The 27934-nt window shown below is 43.3% G+C and overlaps 1 protein-coding gene across 1 annotated transcript; it reads left to right on the forward strand.

Annotated features, from left to right (window-relative positions):
• The first annotated feature begins 628 nt into the window (after positions 1-628).
• PRPF6 (pre-mRNA processing factor 6) lies at positions 629-27678 on the forward strand. The gene is made up of 21 exons (XM_069802868.1): positions 629-833; positions 1794-1962; positions 2770-2888; positions 3536-3614; positions 4406-4582; positions 5427-5582; positions 6292-6386; positions 7117-7273; positions 7483-7645; positions 10553-10671; positions 11329-11547; positions 13190-13312; positions 14173-14294; positions 15439-15577; positions 16567-16686; positions 17914-18090; positions 18970-19103; positions 19593-19684; positions 21780-21894; positions 23969-24095; positions 24889-27678. The coding sequence occupies exons 1-21, from the start codon at positions 763-765 to the stop codon at positions 25039-25041; spliced, it is 2826 nt and encodes a 941-aa protein (XP_069658969.1). The 5' UTR covers positions 629-762; the 3' UTR covers positions 25042-27678.
• Positions 27679-27934: the final 256 nt, after the last annotated feature.

Genomic DNA, 27934 nt, shown 5'->3' on the forward strand with positions numbered 1-27934 from the left:
AAAGATCCCGGTTGTTCAATGCCCACGGAGGGTTTTTGCCGGGCGTGGCGTGGATCGGCAAGGGTTTTCTCCGTCATTAGAGAGAAATTAGGAGGGAAATGGGTGGTGCGTGGGCCGGTGCACCCCAGGGTGTCCGCACACGCGTCCACCTGTGCAGCGGGGATGTCTGAGCCGGCACGGGAGCGCGTTCGCGTGTGTGACGGCGCGCGTGCAGCCACCCGTGCGTGTTTGCACGGGCGAGGGTTGTGTAAATGCCGAGAAGGGACGTGTGGGCTCGCGGGGGGGGGCGAACGGGGAGGTGGTTCTTTGCACAGGGGAGCTGGGACCGGGGGGTAAGCAGCAGGCGAGGGAGGGGGGAAGGCGTGTTTCACACGCGGAGGGAAGAGATGCGTGGGGAGAGTGCGTGCGTGCACGCAGCACACGAGTGTGCACGGTGCGCGTGCGTTCACACGCGCGTGCGTTCACACGCGCGTGCGTTCACACGCGCGTGCGTTCACACGCGCGTGCGTTCACACGCGCGTGCGTTCAGGTGTGCAAGTGCCGGCAGGTGTGCGCATGCGCGGCCGCCCCCCCTTCCCTGCTTGGGACCGCCGCGGCGCCAGGGGGCGCTCTACTCTCCTCCGCGGGAGCGGAAGTGCCGCGCTGCCCTCCTGGGTAGCCCCGCTCCGTGTCGCCGCTTGCTCTCGCCGCCGTCGCCGCTCTCACGATCGCGTCCAGCGGCTCCGGTCCCGGTCCCGCCTTGCCGCCGCCGTCCCCGACACCATGAACAAGAAGAAGAAGCCGTTCCTGGGCATGCCCGCCCCCCTGGGCTACGTGCCGGGGCTGGGCCGCGGGTGAGGCGCCGCCCGGGTTCCCCCGGTCCCCCCGCGGGCCCGGCCTAGGCCTTTCCCCGCCCCGGTTCCCCCTCACGGCCCGCCCGCCCTCCTCGCCGGGCCCCGAGACGACCCCGGGCTCCGTTTCGTGCCTGGCTGGGTGCCCATCTACCCCCGACCCGTCCGTCCCCGTCCCCTCGGGGCAGGCCGGAGGCCCCTCGCGGCCTGCTCGGCTTTTCAAGCGTTATTTCTACGTGATGGTTCTTGTCTACTGTTTAGATGGGCGGGTTTCTCTTTAAATGCGAACCTGGCACCGGGGATAAGTTGCTGGGTGCTTTAGACGCTGCTGGCTAGGAAGGGATTGTGTCCCTCCTGATTTTGTAACTCTGTGTGTACGTGGGAGCCTCTTGAAAATCATTAAATCTGGGTGTGTTTGTGCTGGGAACAGTGAGAGGCAGGTTTTGGTTTGGGGCGGACGCTAGGACTTGCCCTTTGTGGGCTGTGAGTTAGGTTTGTCCTCTGCTGATGTGTCAGGGCCCTTACGCTGGGGCGATTCTATCGGCTGTGCCCTGGGAAACGCTGGCCAGTTGAACGCGGGGTTTCTGATAAGCCCCCCCTCGCCCTGTCCCTGCGCAGAGACCCCCACCCCGTAGTGCCCTACAACCTGCAGGATCAGCTTTTTTACTGTGTCTAACCAAGAGAGACGGTTTAGAAGAGAAGGCATGCCTTGGTAGAAGGTGGATGGTAGAGCGGTGACCCGGGTGATTGCGGTGGCTTTGTAGATAAAGTTCTCCCTGCAAGAAGACAATAGTTTTTCCCCCAGGCTTTATGAACAGTAGGGATGGGGGATGGCTGATGCCATTCTTGCAAAAGAATGATATTTTTATTGTCTGTTTTAAGTAATAATTTTGACAGACTGCGTGCGTAACAAATGGTGGAGTTGCAGTGTGCTAAATACCTGCTACTGGTTTATTAACACAGAGCCACAGGTTTCACCACCCGCTCTGATATTGGCCCTGCACGTGATGCCAATGACCCTGTGGATGATCGTCATGCTCCGCCGGGGAAGAGGACTGTTGGAGATCAAATGAAAAAGAATCAGACAGCTGATGATGACGACGAAGATTTGAATGACACCAATTATGATGAGGTGATGAGATTTTCATCATCCTGGAGGTGTTTTTCCCCAAGTAGAAGAGAATTCCATTAGCTCCCTGCTCTCTTGCTATGAAACCCTGTATTAGTGGAGGTTTCAAGGCCAGAATTTCCCGTAGTTTGCTAGCAAGACTTGCTTTTTTTCTTTTTTTTTTATTGAGACTCATTATACATAGTAGCATAGTGCTTGCAGATTTTTGTTGTGGCATTGGTCCACATATTGTGGTTTAATTATCTATACAGAGCCCTGAGAGTCATGGGAAGAGTTCCATAAATAAAATATTAGTTTAGGTACTTTGGGGGATGTTTGGTTTTTTTTATTCTGCACAAATGAAATCTAAGCTCTTGCGCTCTGACATGTATTTGTCTTCATGTGGCCTGTGTAGTCTCTTGTGTTTAGATCCCACTTTGGTTAGTTGAATGTTGTGTTATTCTTTTTGTTTGCTTTCAGTAGTTTAAAAAAAAAAAGTGGTTAATGGAAGAAAATGGCCTTTCTATACTGGGACCTCATTTATTGCTTAATAGAAGCAATTTTGAAAGAGAAGCAATTTAGAAGCAGTTTTGCTTTTGAAATAGTGTGGGAGAATAAACACTAGGGGTGGTAGAGGAAAGCTGCTTTTATTTAGGGATGTGTTAGTCTGATGCAATGTTGTTAGAAATAGCCTGCTCATGCTTTTTCCTTGTTCTGGGTGACTGTTGGCTCTAGCAGGAACATAACAGGAGCTTTAAACTGAGAAGACTGCTTTGGTTTTTTTGCTTTTTTCCCCCTCTTTCTCTCTTTTCTCTCTCTCCAAATTCTTAGTTCAATGGGTATGCTGGGAGCCTCTTCTCAAGTGGTCCCTATGAAAAAGATGATGAGGAAGCAGATGCTATTTATGCAGCTTTGGATAAGAGGATGGATGAACGCAGAAAAGAAAGAAGGTAGGATGAATTACAATACTAGCATGGGGTGTTTCCTAGTTAGTTTGTGCTTTAGAGTTTTCCTCTACCTCTTCCATTTTCCAGTTCAGATTTTGTCCTTGTCTACTGGGTACGTTTTCAGACGCAGTTTTTATTTGTTTTAATGCCATACGTTTGACCCTATGGCTCCACATTTTAAGGATGGTGGGTATTTTGCACAACTTGCTCTGAGAGTTGATGTGGCTGAGTTACTTCACTGTAGTTAAGATTCACTGTAGTTCATTAAGATGATGTGGGGAGATGTTGAGTGATGGGTTTTGACCGATCACATACCACACGGCACACTGGAAATGGTTAGAAGAGTCACATAATACAGGTGTCTTGTAAACTGTTGAGTGTTACTTAAGTTGTTAAACTCGCTACCTGGTCTACAGGTAAGAGGATGTTAAAGACTGAAGTTCACTTGGTTGGAGATGTCTGTTTTAACACTACGATATTGTCTTATCAAATAAGACATGCCTGTCATAATGTTGATAACCTAAGCTTGGAAAAAATGCTTTTTTTATGCCTTGGCTCTGATCAAACACATTTTTCTGTAGTATCAACACTTTGTTTAAAGACTTGCCGAGTGTTACTCTGAACATAACCTCAGTACTCCTTTTCCTAAGGGAACAACGAGAAAAAGAGGAAATAGAAAAATACCGTATGGAACGACCCAAAATTCAGCAGCAGTTCTCAGATTTGAAAGTAAGGAAAAATGTCTGAAACGTGACTTTTATTTTTATGACATATGAGAGGTGGATGTATGTTCTGCATTTCTGTGCTCAGATTTTGTGTGTTAGCAAACAAGTAGTTCGTTATTCTCCAGATTAGAATTACTTTCTGTTGGAAAAATAAGTAAACGAATACGAAGCTGGCCGTTAGTGGTGCGGAAGATCATCTTGCTTTGAAGCGCTCAGTTGATGGAAGTGGGTGTTTATAAGCTGCTTTTTAGGGATATGGGAGAATACAGTGATTCTGCCTGTTGAGCACTTCTCTTGTGGATGCACAAGGTAGTGAAATTTATGCAAATTTTGATACTAGTCTTTTGTTTTGTGCTTTATTGCGACTTCACCTCAGTTCTTGAGAAGGTACCCCACTTCTGTCTTTGAGGGACTGATACCTTGTTGGCACTGAAGTAGTAGTTGAGCAGGATCTGACTCTAAATCTTCTTTTAAATAAAATGTATCATTTAAGCTATTGTTGAATGATTAGTAGTAAAACCCTGAGTGCTGCAGGCACTGAGATTAATCTGAATATTTGTAGCACTGAGTTTAATAATAATTGATTTGAAATCTCAGCCTGGACTAAAACCAAATTCTAATTAAATGCATCTAATTCTTTTGTACATTGGATTAGAGAAAACAATTTGATCTTTGACCTTTAAGCCTTTAATTGATCTGAATTCTTTCAAGAAAAAAAAATCTATTAACGAATAAGAGCAGTTGAAAAGAAAAAAATTCTGCAGCAAGTAATGATGACAACTCTTGTTTGAATAGCGGAAGCTAGCAGAGGTCACAGAGGAAGAGTGGCTGAGTATTCCAGAAGTTGGTGATGCCAGGAACAAGCGTCAGAGGAATCCTCGTTATGAGAAGCTGACTCCTGTACCCGATAGCTTCTTTGCAAAGCATTTACAGTCAGGGGAGAATCACACTTCTGTGGACCCACGCCAAACAGTGAGTACCAAAGCAAATGTGATGAAGATGTGATCTGTACTTTATAATTAGAGACAAGGGTTAAACCGTGCATTCATTAGTGGGATTTGGAAAAAAAGATACTTGACCAAAAAACTTGGGTGTAGTTTGTCAGTTTGTCAAAGGAATTGCTGGATGTTAAATTCCTGCGCTTGCCAGAGTCTTTCAGTGCACACCTGTTGCCAGACAAAACTCAAGGGTGGAGAGGGAAAGATTGGTTCTTGTGTGAAAATGGAAGAAAGTGTTGCTTTTTCTTTTCCTTTTCTCTGGCTGTAGAATGGTGATAATGAGTTTTGGTGAACATAACCAGCATCCGTTTCTGTTATAACAACATTTTGCAAAAACGGAACGGAAAATAAAGTTCAGTTTCACCTAATGGTTTGCTCAACCCTGGAGCAATTGTGTTAAAAATTATTTGCCTTACAGTCAACTGAAAATTGAGTGATTTAGCTTGTTGCTATATGGCCGCAAGCTACTATGGTCATACAGTTACAGGAGAAGCTGACTGGCCCTGAACTGGCATCAGATGTCCATGGGACTTCCTTGTTTAAATGTGCTAGATGTAGATGCTTGTGCTTGAATTTTTCACTTTCTTGTTACTTATGTCACTGACTTGACTAAACTTGAGTAATTGCCCACGGGTTTACAAAACCTGCATGAGAAATGTTTTGTGATTCAGGGAAGCCACTGTTCCAGAAGTACCTATGGGGTTTTGGCATCTCTGTCCTGTAGCCACACAAGAAGAGTGGATCAGCCAACAGCCTTGAATTATCTTTGAAATCTCAGAAGAGGTTTTAAGAATGTATTCTCTCACTCTTGTTTTTAGCAATTTGGTGGATTGAATACTCCATATCCAGGGGGCTTGAATACTCCATACCCAGGAGGAATGACACCAGGCTTAATGACACCTGGAACAGGTGAACTGGATATGAGGAAGATTGGCCAAGCCAGGAACACCTTGATGGATATGAGACTAAGCCAGGTAAGGATGCTGAAAAGAAGGATGTCACGGGTTCACCTGGTGCTGGTGGTGTGCTGCTATTTAGGACCTCGTTTTAGAAAAGTCTTTCATTCTCTTGGTTGTTGGAGGGAAGAAATAGCTCGGCTGTGACTAGAAATAATTTTGCACTCCTCAAATCTCATGCCCTCTACACTGATAAAATTTCCTGAGAAATAAGTTTGTCCCTGGAAGTCTTGGTCATTATGGGAGAACAGACTGCCCTTTATACCAGGGGTGGACCGTAGACAAACAGCACTGGTAGTTTTACCAAGGGAAGCCCATCTTCTATCTTGTGTAGGGATGCAGCGCAAAATGCTGAAAAATACTAATCTTAAATTGTTGTTGACTTCTGTTCTTTTTCATTGATTTTTCCCATCTAAATCTGGTTTAAACTAAAAAGATGGGCTTTAGCTGGCAGGGCTGCGAGAACCTTCTTGTGACTGAAAGCCAAGCTGTTTGTTTTCTGCATTTTCAGTGGTACTAAGTTCTTCACGTTAAAGTCGTGTATTTTAGAAGTGGGAAAATGCTGATAAGCAAGGCTTTGTGTTTTCCTCCTTCCTTGGTTTGCATAACACATAAATGTCTAGGATTTATTTGTATAGCAGCAGTGTCTTTTCCAGTCTTCAGTGCATGCAGGCAGGCTGTGTGGCTATGAATGGTCATTTCAGTAGCACTGATTTGGCTTTCGCAGGTGTCGGACTCTGTGAGTGGCCAGACTGTAGTGGACCCGAAAGGATATTTGACAGACTTGAATTCGATGATTCCCACACATGGAGGAGATATCAAGTAAGTTTAAGAAGGATTAACTGATTTATCCTCTTAGTAATGGCTGTGATCCTGCATATAAATGGAAATCTGTCTGAGCGGGTGGCTTTCAGCTGACATTTAGTTTGTAAAAGATGCTAGCTGAGTTTTTGGGGATGAATTTCTTTAACATGAGATCTGGTGTAGTCTTTCAGCTGATGTATTTAGCATCTGACCTGGATGCATCAACTGTGGGGATTGTTTCTATTCTACCCCTGGAGTAACATGCCAGAGTGATGGCAGTGTGTGGCAACCTGCCAGCCAGGAAATAAGCTGGTTAATTGTACTTGTGTACTGCTAATTTAGGCTTGATTGATGACCTCTGAAAACCTCGTTAACCTGAAGTTTGACACCTGTTTCATAAAGAATTGCCATTTAAGTCAGTGATATGTGCAAATGTTGTTGCTAACACTTGACTTAAATCAATGCTTGTGCTTATCAGCTTCCAACTGTAAATGCCCAGCTGTAATTCCTAAAAATCTTACTTAAATACTTAACCAGTTTGCAGTGTGATCTCACTGGGTTAGTGTGCATTTGTAAGCTTGTTTTGTAGTATGTAGTTTGTGTCACCAGTATGGAAACATTTGAGGTCACAGTTACTGTGCATCTGAGTATGGCTGTGAAGAACTGACTGTAAAGCACTTGCTGATTCAGGAGAATTGTTCGCTAGTGCACTGAAAATTTTCCTGTCTTGTCTTTCCTCCTCCTTTAGTGATATCAAGAAAGCCCGTTTGCTCCTGAAATCTGTACGAGAGACCAATCCTCATCATCCGCCAGCCTGGATAGCATCAGCCCGACTGGAGGAGGTCACTGGCAAACTCCAAGTGGCTCGAAACCTCATCATGAAAGGAACGGAGATGTGCCCCAAGGTCAGAATTGCTTTCCTTCCCTGCTGATCCTTGCAGAACAGTAGGAAAAGATTGTGGTTACAAGCAGGCAGCATCTCTGTTAAGCTTGTATCAGGCTATGCCTGATACAGCTTTACTATCTGCAGTTTCAAAAGAACACCTTTAGCTAGAAGCTCTGATTTTAAATTCTTGTTTTGGTGTAAAGGAAGATTGTGTCTTTTTCCTGACAGAGTGAAGATGTTTGGTTAGAAGCTGCTCGGCTTCAGCCTGGGGATACAGCCAAGGCTGTTGTGGCCCAAGCTGTCCGCCATCTTCCACAGTCTGTCCGAATCTATATAAGAGCAGCAGAGCTGGAGACAGATATCCGTGCAAAGAAACGTGTCCTTAGGAAAGGTGAGAGCTTCTTCCAGGGTCAGGGAACAAAGTCTGAGTTTCCCCTCTGTGTGTTGCATTGTAAATTGTTCAAGATGTGTGGTTGTTAATAATGATGGAACTTGCTGCTGTTGAGTCAAAGAGTAGAGTTGTTGAAGTATCTGTAAAACATCCTTCAGCGGAAAGCTGCTGTTAACTAAGCAATTGCAAAAAGATGTTTCACTTACCAAAACCAATTCCAACTGATCAAAGTTAGATAGGTAGATGAAAGCAATTAAAAAATGATGCTCTGAGGAGAAAAGGGTGTTTGAACTGTCACCTTGTGATACATTTTGGAAAAGATACTGGACTTTGTGTTTGAGTTCCAACTTGTATGTAACCTGTTAGAGACCATAGTGATTCCTGGTAGAGGAGCTTTAGAGGCTTTGGGGTTCTTGTATCATTGAGCCTGTGGGCCTTAGGGTTTGGTTTACTGTAGCAAGTTCTGTGTTCTTGACAAACAGCTTTTCTCTGTGGTGCTTACCTTAGAACCTTACATCTTCTGTTGCATTGCACTTGGAGGTTTTCCTCTTTTGTGGAATTCTGTCTTTTCCAAACAGTGATCTCTTTAACAGCAGTTTGTTGTGTTGTTCTGAACCCAGGTCTTCCTCACAGGTTCATAGTATTAATTCTTTGATTACTTTAAGTTGCTGTGCCTGTCTCAGTAGAGATTAGATCCTTCATGACTATTGAATTGTGTCAATTATATCTCCTGACTTAAATCTAGACAGGGAAAAGGGTCTGGATTTCATACCTTTACTAAATCATTGTGAAGCAGTCTACAGTATTGAACGGCTTGGCTTCAAAGGCAGTAAATTGCTTCCTACCTCTTACTGTTGCAGGTAAAATTGCACAGGTCTGGTGAAATGACCTCTAACTGCATATGGATGAAAGGCACTTAAAGGTTCCTGGGTTTGAAGTAGTAAGAGTTCAGATATTAACTATTCAGTAGCTTTTTAAAATTTTCATTGGCTAAGCAGTGCAGCATGCTGTGAAGTATTGCTCCTGTGACACTGTGTGTTCCTCTCAAGCATGATAATGGATGCTGAACACAGAACACTTTTACATGAGCAGAAATAGATTTCTGAGTCCAGCTCGGGTAGGAGAGCATCTTGTGTGAAAGCAGTGACTTACACATTAAATACTGAGTTTTGCTTTAAACATTGCATTTTCAAAGAGAAAAACATCTTGCTTCAGCTTTTGGAACCACCTACTTAATGTCTGATACAAAGCTGTTAGTGGAATGGAACATGATTTGTCATTATCTTTCCAATTTCTGCCTGTTAACAGCTTCACAGTGCTCTTCTGCTACCTAGGGTACATCAGTAATATGATGCTTGGAGCTGTTTGTATATACAGCCTTAAGATAAGTGGCAGTTTAACCCATTATTTCTCCTAAAGTAAAAAAGACTGACTGCCAGGTAATGTCACTGAAGCGTGAGCTTTCATAATGCATTTCTCTCATCTGTTGGCTGTGTGCATTCCTACTGTCCAGAAGAACCTCTGGAGTTTTTAATGCCTCTCTCTGACTAGAAAGCCAGCAAGCTGAGTGTTTAAAATGCATCTTGAGGTGTAAAAATTGAATGCTCTATCTATGAAAACATGTTCTGTCCTGCTGAGTGATGCTTTCAGCTCTCGCAGGCTGATATTATTCACTTCAGTCCTTCAGAAAAATCTCCTGCTGCTGCAGACTCGAGGAGAAATGGTTAATGCCCGAATCCTCAGTGCAGACTACTTCTAAATGCTCTGTGTATTTCTGTAGAGCTGAGATGTGCTCTGAAGTTGAGCTTTCAGCAGTGTGCCTCTCTCTGCCTTTGCAGGAATGCTTAAAGGAACAGCCTTGCCTAGAAGCCTAGCTAGTTTCAAAGTAGGTTTAGATGCCTCTTCCCACCCGTTTCTGTGTTCCTGCAATTATGCTTGCTTTATTGAAGAAGGATGTGCTCAGTCCTCTGTTACTATAGCACGTTTGTGTGCAATCACCATGGAAGCAATGAAACTACTACCGCAATGCAGCTAATGCTAGTAATCTGTGGTGTAAACTGTAGTGACAAAAGGCTAACAAAAAAAAAACCCAAACCCTTTAGTTTCTCAATGTCATTTGAAGATACAGGTTATGAAGAGACAGGCTGAGAAAAGCTGTTGGTTAGACTTTAATGTTTCAGACTGCACATGTAGGACAGTCTGCAGAGAATACAATTTCTGCTAGCAGTAGCTAACTCTTGGACAAGATTAAGGAAGCCTCAAAGACTCTTAATTAGATGGAGCCCATACTGCATTGCTGAAAGAACACTTTGGATTCAGTGGCTTAGGGTGTTAGTGTCAGTGATACCTTTAAGCTTTTATGCATCCTCCTGTTTTATTTTTGCACAGGGGGCCAATAACGTTTTGGGAAGCTAAACTGGGATCTATTAAGCTGTCAGGAGATGCCTACAGGAAAACTAAATGTGAAGGGACAGTTTCAACATCTAAGGAACAAGGCTGTGTTACTGGTTAGGACTGAAGATACTCCTTTTTTTATAAAGGGACACCCAGCATGATTAGGCTACCCAATTTTGAAGGTCCTACATATGCTCATTTGCTGAGACTGGAGGCTTTGTTCAGCTAGGTGTTTTACTGAAGAGGATGCAATTACAGCTTGTACAGGGAAAAAGCCCTTGGCTCTCTCCAAAATCTGTTTGCAATTAAAATTATTAAGTAAGTTTTTTATTTTCTGATTTTAAGTTCTCATTGTTGAAGCAAGAGCTAATATAAGTACAGTTCCCTCCCTTCTCTTTTTCAGGAAATTGCATCTGTAATTGGACAAAGCCTTTAATATATTGTCTTTAAAAAATACAATTATCTTTGGTAAACTACTTTGTTGTGATTGACATAATTGTTTTTCCTCTCTAGCCCTTGAGCATGTTCCAAATTCGGTGCGTTTGTGGAAGGCAGCCGTGGAGTTAGAAGAACCTGAGGATGCCAGGATCATGCTGAGTCGGGCTGTGGAGTGCTGTCCAACTAGCGTTGAAGTAAGTTTTAAAAAAGTAAAATAAAGCAACCCTCTACACACCGTTTTTAAGTTGGCAATAGAGCTTTGAAAACAAAAGGCAGAGTGAGTGCAGTGTGAATTTTCTACCACGCACTTTATGCCACAATGAGAAGGATGTGATAAGTAGTGGACTGTGCTTTTTTCTCCAGAGTTAATTCTCTGGTGGTCATTATATGCCTCATTTTCCTGTGTAATTGTTACATTAGTTATGCCAGCGTAGTGCTGTGCCTGCTGTAGCCAATTATCCATGTTCGTGTTTGGTGCCTTGACGGTTGTGAAAACAAGCATACGTATAGCCTGGGGAATCTAAAACCAAGTTGCTTGTTTCTGAAACACTGAACCGGAGTGTAATATTCAGCTGTTTAAAAGGTGATGTGGACAGAAAATATGAGTGCGGCAGCCCAGCAAACAAAGATGATAGCTTGACATGATTAGGATTGAGCTTTAAGGACAGCAGTAGACTCTGTTTCTACTATTTCTCCATTGGTATTCTGCAGCCTGCTTATACTACTTGAGGACAATTGCCAACTAGTAGCAAACAGCATAAAGCTGCTTATCTCTTTGGGCCGACGCTGCCATGCAGCAGTGTTGTCATCTCCTTGTTCTAATCTAAAGTACATCTTCTGTTGCTCTGCAGCTGTGGCTTGCGCTGGCAAGGCTGGAGACATATGAGAATGCTCGTAAAGTCCTTAACAAAGCCCGTGAGAATATTCCGACGGATCGTCACATCTGGATTACTGCTGCCAAACTGGAGGAAGCCAATGGAAATACCCAGATGGTGGAGAAAATCATTGACAGAGCCATCACATCTCTTAGGGCTAATGGTGTGGAAATCAACAGAGAGCAATGGATACAGGTATTTGCTTGGTCTTGGTTAGAGACCCAGATGAGCTCTTCAGGTTCTGTTTCGAAGGCTATTGATAGAAAATATTTTAGGATAGCGTAGTTTTGCACTAGGCTTATCAGTGGAGATCCCCATGAAAATACAAGAGGTAAGACTAAAAAGCTGAGAGCCAAGGCCATAGTTAGGTGATACACTGGGCTAACATTGCATGTGTTGAGCTGAGGAATGTCTGGTTTACTTCTGTCTTGGAAGATAACCAGCTTCAAGTTGAAGCAGCTGCTGCCTTAAGTAGGACAGAGGCTCTAAGCCTCCAGTGAAGGATTTATGTATTTTTTTTGCTTATGTCTCTTTTGGCTTAAAAGGTACCTGTTTGCCTAAGAAATCTTTGTCAGATAGTGTTGTAAGAAGTCAATACAAATATTGCATATGCAGCAGGCAGGAAATATTCTGTTAGTCCTTTATTGGCTCGTAGTCCTGAGGGTGTGTGAAGCAGTCACAGCTGACATGTGGAACTGTGTTGTACAGTGATGTTTACAACACACAACCTCCGTGCAGGTTCATCCCAGGTCATCATATTTTTCATGTTCTGTGCTAGAAAAGTTGCAAAAAGTTGTAGGGGTTTGCAGTGTTTTGATCACGTTCAAAAGCTGTGGTGCTTGAGTTTCTTGAGTTAGTAAGACACTTCAGAGACTGTTGCCATCTAAATGGCTTGATGTTCAGGTTAAAAGAACCTCCTTCCTCTATGTACTGTGCTTTGTTTAAGCCTAAGTCTTTAAACCGGTTTACTACTAAAATAACTTACAAGGGGTCAAGGCAACAAAATCTTCTTGCCATGCTGCTTGAAAGAGCATTGATAATGAGCAAAGTATTTGATACTAAACGGATATCCTTGTTAACATCTAGAAGAATTCTAACTTTCTTTACAGCAGTAAAACAACTAAAGGTTAATTTCAACTTCTGGTTAAAAAAACGAACACCACAGCCTCTGCATCATTGTCTTCTCGAGTTCCTTTTCAGTACTAGAACTGTTCCATTTCTGTTACCTGATCAGAGGTCTTTTTAACAAGTTTAAGCAAGACACGCTTGGCTTTTCAAAAGCTTCGGATGTCAGAAAACCCCACTTTTCCATATATGCTCTGGTGAGAGAGCCTTTGCACCTTCAACCTAACAGTGGTTGAGGGTTTTGTTTAAATTTAGTTATTGCTTAGCCCTTATTGAGACATAGTAATCAACCCAAAGCTGAAAGAAGGTCAGTAGCTTTGATGTTACAATTCTTTCTTCCCAAACTCTTGCATTTTTTTTTTTATTGGCCAGGTCCCTGCTTGACCCAACCCAGGGCAGGTCAGCGTAGCTGTAAGAGGAGAATTTTCAGTCTGGAAAGGTCTGACATTGTCACACTTAACTCCTTTTCAGTGGATGCAGTTGACAGGCTCTGTTTCTTAACCAACTTCTGACTGATTCTGTGTACAGCTATAGCACCTTCCTTGTGGGTGTAGGCTCACCGGTTAGTGTCAAGATATGTTTAAGTAATAAGTATTTTTGATGTGGCAGTGATGCATAATGTCTCTGTGTTTGCACATGAGGAGTAGTGTTGCAGAATCTAACTTCTTGTGATGATTTCTCAGAATGACCAGGGCTTTATTCTTCTTTCTAGGATGCTGAGGAATGTGATAAAGCTGGAAGTGTGGCCACATGCCAGGCAATCATGCGAGCTGTGATTGGGATTGGGATTGAGGAGGAGGATCGGAAGCATACCTGGATGGAAGATGCAGACAGTGTATGTCCAGCTGTGATGCTGGTTTTTGTTGTTGTTTTTGTTTTGTTGTTTTTTTATTAACTGGGGGAAATAGAACTGGAGCCTGGGAAGTGACATTTTTCGTCCATGAAAGTGGATGTGATTCCCACAACATTGCCTGCATTTGGCCACTCTCCCTCTCAGGAGGTTATTGTATTGTAGAGCTTTTTTTCAGAGTTGAATTTTTACTAAGCAAAAATTTGGTATTGTGATAGATTGTTTGCTGGTTTTGGTGTGGATTTGGGGGGGGGGGGGGCGGGGGGTGACATCAACAGGGATTGAGGTCTGGTTAAAGGAACTGGGAGTGGAGTTTCAAGGCATAAACATTGTAGCTCAAGTGTTAATGTAAGACTGGAAAGGGGAGTGGGTAAAAGTTTTACCAGACTTTCTTTGCTTTAGGGGAGTAGTTTGAACATGCACTAAAAACTAAATTATATTTCAGCATGAGAAATGTCTGCTTCACTGGCCTTGAATTGGGCTCACAGCAGTAGGGGGCATATGCTGTGGCACTGATAGTTTTGTCTGTAAAGAAAAAAAATATATGAAGTGCAAGCATGAGACAAACATGAGAGCCTTTACAATGCCTTGCTAATGTTTCAAGCTGGCTTGTGTCCCACTGAAAGGCCAGTGACACTTGGGCTCTGATAGATGGATGCCTGAAAATTTCTTCCCTGCTTTCTTTGAAAAAGCTGATAGTAACTGTTCTGTTTTATATAACGCCCTAATTCATGTATTACTCTGAGTTATTGAGTTCTGTGTTGAATTATGCATGTGTCATTGCTTCTTGCACTTGATTTCAGTGCAACCCTAAACTGACTTAGTTCTGATCTGTTTTTCCTTAGTGTGTTGCTCATAATGCTCTGGAGTGTGCCCGAGCAATTTATGCTTATGCCTTGCAAGTTTTCCCGAGCAAGAAGAGTGTGTGGCTGCGAGCAGCGTACTTTGAAAAGAACCATGGAACGAGGTGTGTGTGCTGGTTAATCCTTGGGTGGAGGGGTTCACCCTTGTTACAGGGTGGTAGGTTGGGGAGGAAGAAAAGCTACAAGATCAGTCCTGAAGTGGTGTGTTGTACATGCAGAGTTAGTTCAGCTGGTAGGAGCTTGCTGGCACTGTTTGCAGGTCTGACCTTCTTTGTTATGGTTGTGGTCAGAACATCTTCGGTTTTTATGAAGTCATAAAAAGTTCTTTGGCAATAGAGATGACTTGGTAAAAATAGTTACGAACAGGCAAGGTAGGGACAGTCATCTTTGAGAAGGCATTCCTAGAAAAAATTGGGAATACAAATCACCTAGAAATACAGTATGTGTTTAGTTTTCATAGATAAACTACTTCATCACTGAAGTTGTCCGAGCATCTCTGGCATTTTCTGATTAAACATACTATGAATGTATATCATGTTCTGTATTAAGATGGGTGTTATACTGTCACAGCTCAGGCCTCTTTTTAAAAGTTTATTCATAAAGCTTTACACATGTGAAACTCTCTGCCCTAAGTTTAGAATAAAGCACACAGTCTATGCAATAGACCACTTAAGCACCTGGAATCATCCTTATTAAAGACAACAAGGCTGTTGTGTGGAAGTGGCTGCAGATGCTGAGTTCTGCCTCATTCAAGCATTTTTTTTATTATTATTTTTTTTTGGAACAAGTATGTCTGCTTTTGATGTTCTCCCGCGTTTCCCAGTGGTGGCTGGCTTTTAAGCCCCTTGTTCTACCTGAAAAGTATATTTTCCAGATGAGAAAAAAATTTTCAGTAAAATCAAGCCAGCTTCATGTAATAATTCTGAAAAACTTCCTGTCTCAGTTTCTGCTAAGGTTTGTTAAGAAGAATGGCTCTTTCCAAGACAAATGAGCTGTTTGTGTGCAGGGTCTTTCTGCAGAGGCTATCAAAAAAAAGTGTCTGAACAATGAGTCGTTTGTGGAGTGCTGATTTCAGAACCCTTGTGAAAAAAGACCCCACCCTTTCCTTGTTATGAAACAACTTATCAAGGTTTACAACGTTGGACTTTGCAACAATATTTATAGCATTGAGTGATAGTGGAAATGGTGTGTGAGAGCTCACCTTTGGCAGTATTTCGAGTGACTGTAACTTGCTCTTTCTTGTCTCAGAGAATCCTTGGAGGCTCTTTTGCAGAGAGCTGTTGCTCACTGTCCCAAAGCAGAAGTGCTCTGGCTTATGGGAGCCAAATCGAAGTGGCTGGCGGGAGATGTGCCAGCAGCCAGAAGCATTTTGGCCCTGGCTTTCCAGGTGGGTATATTAGACTTGTGTGGTGGTGTTAAGTACAACTGGTAAAGAATACAGAGTAGGCTTTTTCTGTCAACACCTGATTCCTGCTGCCTTTCTAAATTATGGCAGCTTCCGCTGTTCTTTGATTGTTTTATGTGGCAAAATGTTCTGTAAAATAGCAGCAAGCTAGAAGCAAGAGTATATTACTGCTCTCTTAGTAGTACCACACCAGGTTCTGAGTTCACAAGCCATTAATTTTACTACCATGGCTCCCACCAACCCCAGTCATGGATCAGAATCCCCTTGTGTTGGGTCATCTGTCTCCTCAGTAAAAAGGATAGTGGTCTGCCCTAATCAATGATGTTACTGCATCACTTGTGGCTGGGACCAAACCCACTAATCCACAGCAAAATGATGGGAATTGTCTGCTGGATGCTGAAAGAAAGATGGGCAGAGCGGTACAGTTCTAACACTGGGAATGAGGCTTAAAAGCTAAGAGGTAGCAAAACCAAATGACAAATTCTGAGATGGAAGCTAAAAGATATTTACTTCCTAAATTTGTTCTTGGTGCTTTTTGTTACCGTCCTGAAGACTTCTTGACATGGTTGCCACCGAAATGACTTTTATTGGAGGAGTGTTCACAGACCTCAGTTGGGAGTTCAAGCTTCAGTTTTTTTGCTCAGGGATAATAAAATGAGGGTCTCATTGTGGCAAACCCTATGATCTTTTCAGTATTTAAACTGGAAGTTCAGAACATCAAGCATTAAGGCTTTTCAATAATTGAGAAGCATCCAAGTTCTAAACTGGCATATATCTTTGTGTTGCGCATCTGTTTTGGAGAATTCCTATAAACTTCAAAGGTCAAAGAAGATTGGGAGGAGCTTGAACTGAAAAAAATCCTAGTGTGGATTGACAGAGCTCTGATTTCAATTTTAATCTGGATCAAATGAAGGATTAAATCTGCTGTTGATTCACTGTATGCATTTGTCTGTCATTTTATGTTCTTGCAGGCCAACCCCAACAGCGAGGAGATCTGGCTGGCTGCCGTGAAGCTCGAGTCAGAAAACAATGAATATGAAAGAGCAAGGAGGCTGCTGGCAAAAGCTCGAAGCAGTGCCCCCACGGCAAGGGTAAGGATGTGTGAAGGGTGGAGAGGCTGAGACCTCTCTTGGCCACGGGGGAGTTGAGACGGAAGGAGGAGTTCCTTCAGTTCTGTGGCCTTAGTGATTGACCAGATGGCTAGCTGCCATTGCCTTTTGCAGGCATGTGGCCGCTTTGCTGCAGTGCTTCTCCAGTGAATTGCGACACAAAATCATGGCATGCTGGGAAAAAAAGGCTAGGATCAAGTGAAGGGTTTCAGTTTTTTTACACAAATGGCAAAAGTCAGGAAATTCCCAGTTTACAGCTGTTTGTATAATGTTCATGTTGCATAAAAGCATGTCTTGGAAAAAAGAGACAGAAAATACTTTCACAGAAGACTCACTTATGCTTGTCGTGCTAAAGACAGCTCTGGTCGAGTTTGTTGTTTAAAGTTACACTCTTGTGTTTATCTCTAGAGTTACTTCTGGTATGATAAACTTTGTCGATTTTCAGCTGTTCATACAGAACCATTTTAACTTGTCCAAGTAAAAGAAAAATTAGTTTGGTGTCTGTCTGCTGTGTCCCTCCACCCCTGCCAATATGTGCTTCATCCTAGATCTTTTAAACTCTCCTCTTCCTCTTTTGTCAGTCAGGGAGCTTCTCTCCACCTGGCAGCTGGGACTGAAGCTCTGGTCTCAGACTTGATTCCTCTCTTGCGAAGTCATTTGGGAATGGGGAAGACAGGGATCAAGGAGTAGTGAAACAGCCTTCAGTCTATAATGTATTTCTCACAGCTGTAACTTCCATGTGTAGCCAAAAGAAAGGCATTTGGGGGCAGAAAAGTATATGCACCAGTTTGTAATTAGGAGGACAACAGTTGCAACTTGAAGCCGTAAGTAAGAGTAGGTGGTCTTGGTAGCTTGGATCTAAGGAGATCAGATTGTGCTGATGAAACAGGTTCAAATTTGTTAATTGGTTGTGCTCTTAAAGGTATGCTTTTTGTACAAATATTATACAAATGTCAACTCTACGCTAACAGGTGAGATATAGATTGATTACACTGTTCTAACTCCTTTAATATTTGCATTTACCTTTCTCATTGTTATCTGTTCCCACTATTATTTAACCCTGGTATCTTTTTATTTTTTTTTTTTACTTTAAACTGCAGCTAATCAATAACATTCAAATGAATGTATGAAAGTGGGAACACACTGCCTTGACAGAACTAATGGTTTTTCAATGGCTGCTAGTGATAAACAGCTCTGGTTCGTTCTCAGGTCTTCATGAAGTCTGTGAAGTTAGAATGGGTGCTTGGGAACATTGCTGCAGCCCAAGAGCTTTGTGAGGAAGCCCTGAAGCACTATGAGGACTTCCCCAAACTGTGGATGATGAAAGGACAAATCGAGGAACAAAAAGAGCTGGTGGAGAAAGCACGGGAGGCTTATAATCAAGGGGTAAGGTGTATGTTGTTGCACTTTGTTTGCTTTGTACTTGTGGCATGGAGAGATGTCTTTGAATCAAAATGGTGAAGGCTGTGCCCCAGACTAATTGAAGAGATGATTTCTGTTCTCTCTGTCATTGGTTAAAACAATAACAAAACAAAACAAAAAAATTAGGACCTTGAAATAAGCAGCAAGAATTTATCTTACCTGGTATCCATGTGCAAAATTCACTTTCTTGCTTGAGAGAGTTTGCTGTATGCTTGACTCCTCACTGGTAGGAAAAGTCATTGCACAATAATTCTCTAAGACCTGTAAAGACTAAAAGCAGAACTCTTAAAAGAAAAGCCTCCTAATGAGCTCTTAGATACACACAGTAAAAGGAGGTGGCCTGCAGAGCACTCGTGTCTCTTCTAAATGGTAATTGGTGTCCTTGGGTATGAATGCTTCTGAAACTTGCCAGCCATGAAAGTAATATGGAAGCAGGTTTCTGCCGGTGTCAATATCCTAATGACTTCCCCGGCTTCAAAGGCTGTCTGTTTCCTGCACACTCTGTTGCTGTGGTTCAGTTATGTATAAAAGCCCTCCATTTCCAGAAGGAGCACAGACTATATGTATTATTAAGGGAAGTGTATTCTTTCTCTTGCTAATGGGATAGCTCAGTCATAGTTGATGTACCCAACTGTTTTGGATATAGGAGAATCTTGGCTTCTCTACTGTTCTGTGTTGTAAGACTAACTAGGAGAAATCTGAGTGACATAATCAACTTTGTCTCTCTTCTTCTAAACTCTACAGGAGGATGTAGGGAGGGAAGTTCTTTCCTACAGGGGTTCTAAGATGTTTTTGGTTTTTTTGGTGGTTTTTGTGTTTTGGTTTTTTTTTTTTTTGAAACAGTTGAAGAAGTGCCCCCATTCCATACCCCTGTGGCTTTTGCTGTCCAGGCTGGAGGAGAAAGTTGGGCAGTTGACTAGAGCAAGAGCCATCTTGGAAAAGTCTCGCCTAAAAAATCCAAAGAATCCAGATCTCTGGTGAGTTGTGTGGAGATTAACTGGATTTGGGCTACAAAGCAAATGCATTCTTCAGGCCAGCTATTTTACATCATCTCAGCCATTTGAGCCTGGAACTTGTGACCATGCTCATCCTAGAGTTTCTTCTGGACCAACAACTTCTTCTGAATACCAGAAATGCTTTGGTCATCCTGGCTAGTGTGTAGCTACTCTAAGGAGCTGGGGACTAGTTATTTCTTTACTGATAGTTGTAGTGCACAAAGCATGAAACCCCAGGGAACTTTCATTTCTTTTATAGTCCCTTTTTCAGATTGTTTTTGATCTAGGCTATTACAGAATAAAGGTCATGTTTATTTTTAGATGGAGAGGAATGGGAAGATGTCAGTCACCTAAACTTATTCAGAATATGGGCAGATGTTTGCAATTTCCAGTGACCTTCATGTGACTCGCTGTTTGTTTCCGCATGGTGAATATGTTGTCATATATATCACTGAGTCTTTTCCTTACCAGGTTGGAATCTGTGCGATTAGAATACAGAGCTGGGCTAAAGAATATTGCAAATACTCTGATGGCCAAGGCATTGCAAGAATGCCCCAATTCAGGTGAGCTGGATCTCATTTCTATCTTAAACACGGTTGTTTTGCCCAGTTGATAAAGGCACATATTTTTCCAAGGTGTCCTTTCTGGCCAGGTCTCAAAATACTATGTTTTGGAGAGGTATCAGTCATCCTTCTGCAAATGAAATGTTGAGGGTGTTTGTGAATAATCCCAGTTGCTTTGTGCTGTCTCTCACAAAGAGAGGTCACAAGTTGGTGTTCGTTCCATTTCACTGCAGTATCCAGTATATTACTGGGTCTGTGTTCCACAGTTTGTTCCTGGGTTTCCAGGGAAAGCATCTTGGATATGGGTGGCTTTTCTCTGAAGCTGGTAGAAGTCTGCCAAGGTTTAAAATTGAAGAAAGACTCTCAAGTGTTTGAAGTTAGGAAGTTCAGTTGAAAAAGAATGGGTTTTTTTCCCTGTCTCATTGGAGTACAGCTGGCCATAGGAGACTTCCTGTTGTTGGTTTGCCTGCACTGGTTGCACCACTAACTGTGTGCTTAATAACTTGTGCTGGCAGCAAATTTCAGTTGCAGTCGTGATAAGGGGATCATGTACCATAAATGTTTAGTCCTGGGTTTTGATTATTTTAACTCATTTCAGAAAAGGCAAATAGGTCATATCATGTAAGTCAATTGGTTCTAACCAGCAGTGGAAACATTTGCCTCTTGGGATGGGAGGAGAAAGTGTATAATGCTTCCCTATTTTTTGGCAGAATTGCAGGAAGACTTAATTATTTAAACATGTTGACATCTTTGGAGAGAAGATGTCACGTAACTACAAAGTGTAGTAAGTCTACTGCAGGGCGAGCCTTTTCAGCTTGCCTTCAGGCTAGGTTTTGAAAGGTGTTTGATTGGCGGCTACTAACGTCCTGTGAAACAATTGGGAATTAAGTGACTTTTATGACATGATAAACTCATTGCAAGCTGCTCACCATGCTAGTGGGTCAACAAAGCAGTACCACCCAAGTCCCAGTTTGTTTTGTGAATGACCTAATGCTTAATGAGTGTTTGCCACCACAGGCTTTTTTACAGAATCTGCCAGTTGCTATGGAAATGGGCAGCAGGATCTCAGTTTTTGTTTAAATAAAATTGCTTCCAACTCTATCTTAAAACTCTACAAACCAGAATAAAAGCCTGCAGGAATTAGCTCATTGGACACCTACAGTCATGTAAACCAGAGACTTGCGTCCATCCATTGCTGAATTGATTCATAGTTGCTTATGGCTGATGTAGGCAGGCTGCACAAAGAAAAATTGAAATACGATGGTGTTTGTGTCCTCAGCAGGCCTGAAAATAGAGGCCTGAAAAATGTGGTTTGACTCTATAAAGAGCAAGAAGAGAAGAGTTCTGCTCCAGTCTGTCACTGCAGTCATCAAAGCTTGTGTATATTCCTGTGGTGCAGTTTATGGGAAGTGAGAGCACTTTGATAGAGTCCTGGCAGACATGAGCTTTTTTCAGGCTTTGCTTTGAAGTGATCAGCAGGTATGGTTGGCTGACATGAGAAACTGAAGATTTCATGCTCCTCTGAGCATATTTCCTTTCTGGCTTTTGGCAGTGAAAGGAACTAGGGATTAAACCCGGCTTTCCTGGACCTACTCTGTCCTTCATCGTACGTGTGGAGAGCCAGCATCAATAAGACTGTGGTGCTCTCTGGCACCCTTGAAACTGCTTCCAAGTGGTGTACTTTTACCTTCTGGGATGAATTCTGCCACTGCAGTTTCCCATTCAGACAAATGGATATCTTTCACTTCTGAAATGCTGATTTGCCTTCCCCTGTTCCACTGCTTACAATGTCTCACCTGAAAGGCATGAGCTCTGGGTTAGCACACACCAGCGTAGGCAGTGCTGAAGCGGCAGCAGGGTTATGGTACAGAGACGTTCAGAACTGAAGCATGGTGCACGCAGTAGCTAAAAATTCAGAGTACTAAATGAAATATCCATGCAGAAAGAGTGATCTGGGATGAGGTTGGGGCATGGATAACTGCCGGGGTGGGGGCAGTAGTGCTGCTTGTGTTAGGGAGCACTGGCCTGGTGACAGGATGGGGAGGGTTAATCTCGGAAATAACACTAAACAATCTCCCTACTTGACTTGATTAAGGAATCCTGTGGTCAGAGGCAATTTTCCTTGAAGCACGACCGCAACGAAAGACCAAGAGTGTGGATGCTCTCAAGAAGTGTGAACATGACCCACATGTCCTGTTGGCTGTGGCTAAGTGAGTTCCTGTGCTTGATGTAGTAAAAATACCCGTTTCTGTGTGTGGCTGCATCCATGATGAAACATTGCACTCGAGCACGACCATGTGATTCTGGCTGCAGCAGCTCTAATAAGCCCCAAAGCAAGTAACAGCTCTCAAGCTGTCTCCTAGTAACTGTGCAAATCTCTCCCTTGATTCAAAGCAGGGGATGTCAACCTGCCCTGGAGCTGTTCTGGTGGGCCTGGGACTGTGGCACAGACAACAATACATTCACATGGAGTCCTTTTCCAGTGCTGGGTATTGGCACTCTGAAAATGGCTATCTTTGTGTCCCTTGAAAGGGATTTCAGTGTGCTTTCAGATGAGCTAGGCTTAATTAAGTTTTATAGGATATGTTTTAAGTATTTGTGAAACTAGGGGCAATTTTTGCTGGTTACTTTTCAATTTTTATGTGGCTGGCTGTGTATTCTTCATCTTTTCTCTCTATCCTAGATCCTGTCAGATTTTTTTTTTAATCCTGAGCTAAATTCTGTGCTGCTGTAGTTTTCTCCCCTCCTGAATTTCTGCTGTGTCATTTTTTCTTCAGTTGTGGGCCTTCCTGGAATGCAGACTACCAGTCATACTGTAGTTTGCTTCCCTGAAATGGGAAGATAATATACTAGGAATTGTCTTCTTGTCTGGATCCAGTTGTGAGGCCACCAGTGATGAAAAGCCGCTCTTAGAATTGACTCACGCCATATCTTTTCTGATCTGATGTGCGAACAGCTCTACAGCAGTCATGATTGGAAAAAACTTTTTTTTTTCCTTTGTGAATACCAGAAGAGGTTAATGCAGAAAGCATTTTGCCCAAACAGTTGCCCAATTCTTTCACAACTCTTTTTTATAAGCCAAAGAAAACTGTAGGATACACTCCAGTGACTGCAACACTAGGTTCTGCCAGATAATGACAGCTGACTTGTTCAGCTTTAGCAGCAAGTGAGAAAAATGTTAACTTTTGCTTTATGGAAACTGCTTCCAGACCCCTTCTGGTGCAACCTCAGAGAGTTTAGCAGCTAATCCCAACACAAACAGCTTCCACCTCCCATCACAACTTGCATGTAGGTACAGTAATACCATAGTGTCACACATCTGTGAAAAACTTTTGTTAAATATGTTGCTGAAAATGGCCACTGCCTGCAGGTGTTGAGCCTCTGCTATCATTGTTCGTGCTCTTTTAAATCACAGTTTATTTAACATGGAACAATCAAGAGTATTATAGGGCTTAAAAACAATCACATAAGCTGTATAATTTTATGACTGGCTAAGCTCTTTATGAGGGATGGCTGTCTGATTTGATAAAGACCTTACTAGCTCAAATGAACTCTTTAATGCAAAAGAGTGAAACCAAGAGACTATTGACTCAGCTGGTTAATTACTGGGGAGGAATTTCAGAATTCACGAGTACCTTTATGAAATGGCAGCAGTCGGGCTGGGTGCCAGGCTAGGATTTGAGCGTGGAAGCTTACATGCTCGCCTTTCCTCGTAAAGTGGACCTGACAAGGTAGGTCTGCTCCACCAGAACATGCTTCGTGGATGTGAGTGTGTGACCGCACACAGCTGTGGCTCCAGGAACATGCGTGAAAATTTCAGCTTTTAGAAGTTATTTAGTTGTTAGATGCTAAAATTGACTTGAAATATTAAGAAGTTGGGAGAGAGGAATTAGATGTAGGCATATGATCCTGTCTCTTCCTACACCAAATCTGGAACAGCAAAGTTAAGCCATTGAGGTAGCAAAGATTATGCTCAGAGTCAAAGATTGAGCTCGGAGACTAATAATTCCCTTCTCAGGAGTGGCTGTCTCTTCCTGGGGCTAAGTTAACCTCCTTCACGAGGGGGAGAGTGAAGAGGAAGCAGTGGATGTTCTTTTCAGTCCTCTTGTATCTCTTCGCTTCCCAGGGGAAGGACAGTCAGCAGATGCCTACAAAATCTGCTGTTTCCTTCTTGTGAGAGGAAAGAATTGAAATATCTGTAGAGCCTCTAAGTTAGAGTGCTTGCAGATTGGCATGTTCCTCTAAAGAGGCTATATGTCAACACACTTTTGCTTTTCTCAACAGGCTGTTCTGGAGTGAGCGTAAAATAACCAAGGCCAGAGAATGGTTCCACCGAACAGTGAAGATAGACTCTGACCTGGGGGACGCCTGGGCTTTCTTTTACAAATTTGAGCTCCAGCATGGCACAGAGGTGAGTGCATTCCTGGGAACAGGCAGCAGGGGAAGGCAGCAGGAATCCCTGGCTGTTGTTGGTTACCCAGTCCCGGGGACTGCTGCAGCAGTTGAGCATGCTGCTGCTGCCTGTGTGGCTCACAGATGAGGCTACGGCTGTCACGCCTGGTCATGAATGAGCATGAACAGGCCTGTGTGGTGGTTTTTAAAAGGCTCTGTCATTAGCTGAGCTGTCTTTCAGGCTGCTTTGCTGTCCACAGTCATGCTAGTTTGTGCAAAAATCTATGAAATCAATCTTCCTTCTGTAAAATGCATGCTTTCTCGTAGGAGATTTCCCTGTAATTGCAATGCTGGGTTTGTGTAACTAGTCCCGTTTCTTCACAAGTGTCGAGTACAGGTTGCATGTGAACACAGCCGGAGGAACAGTCTGTTCTAATCTCTTATGGCAGTTTTTACAGCCTGATATTACTGCAATGATGGGAGTGTTTATCTTCTGACTTCAGAGAGACCTCTCACTTGACAGATTTCATGCAGGCGGTAATGCAAAGGAAGTTTCTGCTGCAATTTCTCTGGTGTAGCCAAAACTTGCTTGACTGTAATTTGGTCAGTTTGTTCAGCAAGGCAGGAGAGTTGCTGCCTCTGAATTTTGACTCAGGCTTCCGTACCGCCTTCAAAAAACATAAAACAAAAAACCCACCATAAGCTTTGGAAGAGTGTTTGAATCAGGGAGGGAACTGTTAAATTTTTGGATCTGTGCTGGAACAAACCAAGGCATTAAGAGACTTGCAAACTGTCGTTTCTCTTCCTTGTAGGAACAACAAGAAGAAGTGAGGAAGCGCTGTGAGAATGCTGAACCTCGCCACGGAGAGCTCTGGTGTGATGTCTCCAAGGACATAGAGAACTGGCAGAAAAAGATCGGCGAGATTCTCATGCTTGTGGCAGCCAAGCTTAAAAATACCTTCTAGAGTATGCTGGCTTCAGCTATGTTAGTCATCTCTGTAGGACTAGTCTGCTTACCTGCTTTCAGCGCATTGGCCCTTACAGTGGCGCAGATTTTGGAGGACAGGAGATCGGTGGTGATGTGAAAGATCTTTCTTCCAAAAAGAAAAGCTGCTGCCTTCTCTTCCCAGTGATAGTGCTCTTGGCTCACACAATGTGGTCATTGGCTTCGGCAGCCCATCTGAACGTTGTTGCTGGTGTCACGTAGGAGAGTCGAGCAGTCTTGTGAGGCTCCCTTGGCATTTTCATTTTGATGCCTGAATCCCCCCTGTAAATACAAGCTTTAATTAGTGCTTCTATGGATTCTGACATTTAGCAGTTCCTCTGGTTTCTCCCCTAGCATGCATTCCTGTCCTGTCCTGTCCCCCTTTGTGCAGTTTCTTTAGTGTTTGGCCCATCTGATGCTGGTTTGTTGTCAGCAGGTCTGGTTCATTGCTGTTTGAATACACTGAATGTCCTTGAAGGAGACAAGTGGAGTTCTGTTGGGGGAAGACCAGCAGCTGAGGGAAAGGGCTGGGCTGGCCCCTCTTTTTCAGTTTTTTGCCACAAGCCTGATTTAGCTTGGTCTCCTCTGCTGGCAAGCTGCAGCACAATTCGGAAGTATTCCTCAAACCTGAGCAGACGGAGCATTTTGTGAAATTCAAGAGCATATTTTTAGAGACCTTTTCCTCAGCTTTTTTTAAATGTATATAGTATAACCTTTTAGGTGTCTGATTTCATTAAGCACAGCGGTATTTTAAAGTAACAAGGCAAAATTCAACAATCCCTGAAGGCCCTTTTGAAGCAACAACCTTTGTTTAGAGTCATTGAGAGACTGTGCACTTTTACAATGGCATCTGCTTTCAGTTGGGATGTTTGGGATGACTCTCTTCAAGTACAGATGGCAAAAAGCAAATTCATGAGAGGAAAAGCTTTGTGTTTGGGACCCTTTATAGGCTGTCTTCAATTTTCTACACTTGTGATCTGTATTATTTTGACCCTCAAAACCCTGACTTCCTTGTGATCATTGAATGAAAAGCTGTAATGTCTTACATGTTAGGATATAGCAAAAGTATCCAGGTCTGTGTATGTGCATTGTATAATGTATTTAGTTGGAGGAGAAAACCCCTTATCACTTGTTTGGACAATATGTATAAAATACAGCTTGTTTTTTTTTGTTTTGTTTCCTTACGTTCTCTTTGACTGTGGTCTTGCCCTTTGACTCTGACTGGGAAGAGTGGGTCTGATAGCAGAAACCTTTGAACTTATCAGGCTCCCACCACTCTGGGTATGTATCTGCCAGCGGTGGTTACACCAAGTTGTGCTACAGCCTTTTGCCAAAGAGGATGAGAAGCCTGTCTTTTAACACTGAAGTAGAAACGGTTGGTGTTGAAGCAGAAGCCTGTTTTGCTTTGGATTCATAACGGAAACTCTTGTGCTTTCTCCTGAATAGCTGGTGAAAGTGTGTGAAGCTGCATTTTCATTAAGGAGGGTGTAGATCACGGATGTCCCATGGAATTGTAGTTTCCCAAAGGTGAGTGAGAGGTGTTGGGAGTTGAGAGACTCTTGCTTGGGGATTTCATGCCATCATTGGCATCCTTCCTGTATGTGGGCTTATGCAAAGGGGAAGGGAGGGGAGTTTGGGGAGGAGAATGGAGACATCACTCTGTTGTGGAAAGAAGAGGGTTGACATGTGGGAAGGGAACATGGCTGGACAAGGATTTCAAGACTGAGCCAGAAACTGCAGGAGAAAAAAACGTTAAAAAATGGTTTTCAGTGCGTGCTGTCCTTTAGTCCCTTATGCTTCTCCCATGGCTTTTACTCTTCCTCCATAATGTGATCTGTGTAAGTGCTTGGACACAGGGACTGTATCCCGCTTCTCTGGGAAGGGAATATGGCATTTCAGTTGCTGCGACACTTCCTAGCATAGTGGTGTGCTTGGGAAAGCTGGGTGCCAGTGGTACATAAATTCCTCTCCCCTGCGGTGCTCTCGTTTAGTGGCTGTGGAGTTGAGATGGGGAAGGTTGGTTGGAAGCGCAGTGGCACAGCTTTTCTGCCTTGATAGACTCCCGACTTGTACCAAGTGTTTGCAGCATCTCCTTCGAGCCAGATACTGTGTGTGTGTGCCCACTGGTCAGGACCCGTGCGCTTCCCCTGCCCCTTGCTCAGGTGGCAGCACCACATCCCTTAAGGATTTGTTAGGAAAGGCTACGCAGGAGCCTTGGGATTGAGAAAACACCCAGGACGGACTTGCTGGAGGAGAGTTGCTCGTTGTGGGTGGTGAGAGAGGAGATTGTTTCCCAGTGCTGCGCACCGAGATGTGCTGGAAGGCCTGGGCAGGGGGGCCCGCGCTGGATGGCTGGATGCTGTACCGTGTCCTCGCAGCACCAAGCTCCTTTTGCCACCTGCTCTGCGTATGCGCAGCTTCCCCTTCCCCTGGCCCAGGGACGTTACATTCCTTGGGTTTGGGATTATTTATATTAATTTTTTTTTTTACATAAAAGGGATCATCAATCTTAGAGCCTTTTAATGTTTGTAGATGTCTCTGGTTTTTAAATGGATTATGGCACCTATGAATTTTAACTATATATAGAGCTCAATAAACAAGTTATATGGGTCCTGTCTTCAGTGGTATGTGGTTGTGTATGCTGTGGGTCCCACTTTGCATGGAGGAACATTCTGGCCAAGCTGAGAAGAGTTGGATTATTCAACCGTTTGTTTTATCTCTTATTAAAACACGTGTGCTCCACTCCTCAGTGGAGCCTTGGTGCTGTCGGTTCATTTCTTGGTTGTTTTTTCATTGCGTCCTGGATGAAAGCAATTGAAATTGAGTCAGGGCAGTTTTCTGTGCCGGGGCTGGTATTGCTGATGTTGATGTGC

Source organism: Haliaeetus albicilla, chromosome 2 (assembly GCF_947461875.1).
Source record: "Haliaeetus albicilla chromosome 2, bHalAlb1.1, whole genome shotgun sequence".
Lineage (NCBI taxonomy): Eukaryota > Metazoa > Chordata > Aves > Accipitriformes > Accipitridae > Haliaeetus > Haliaeetus albicilla.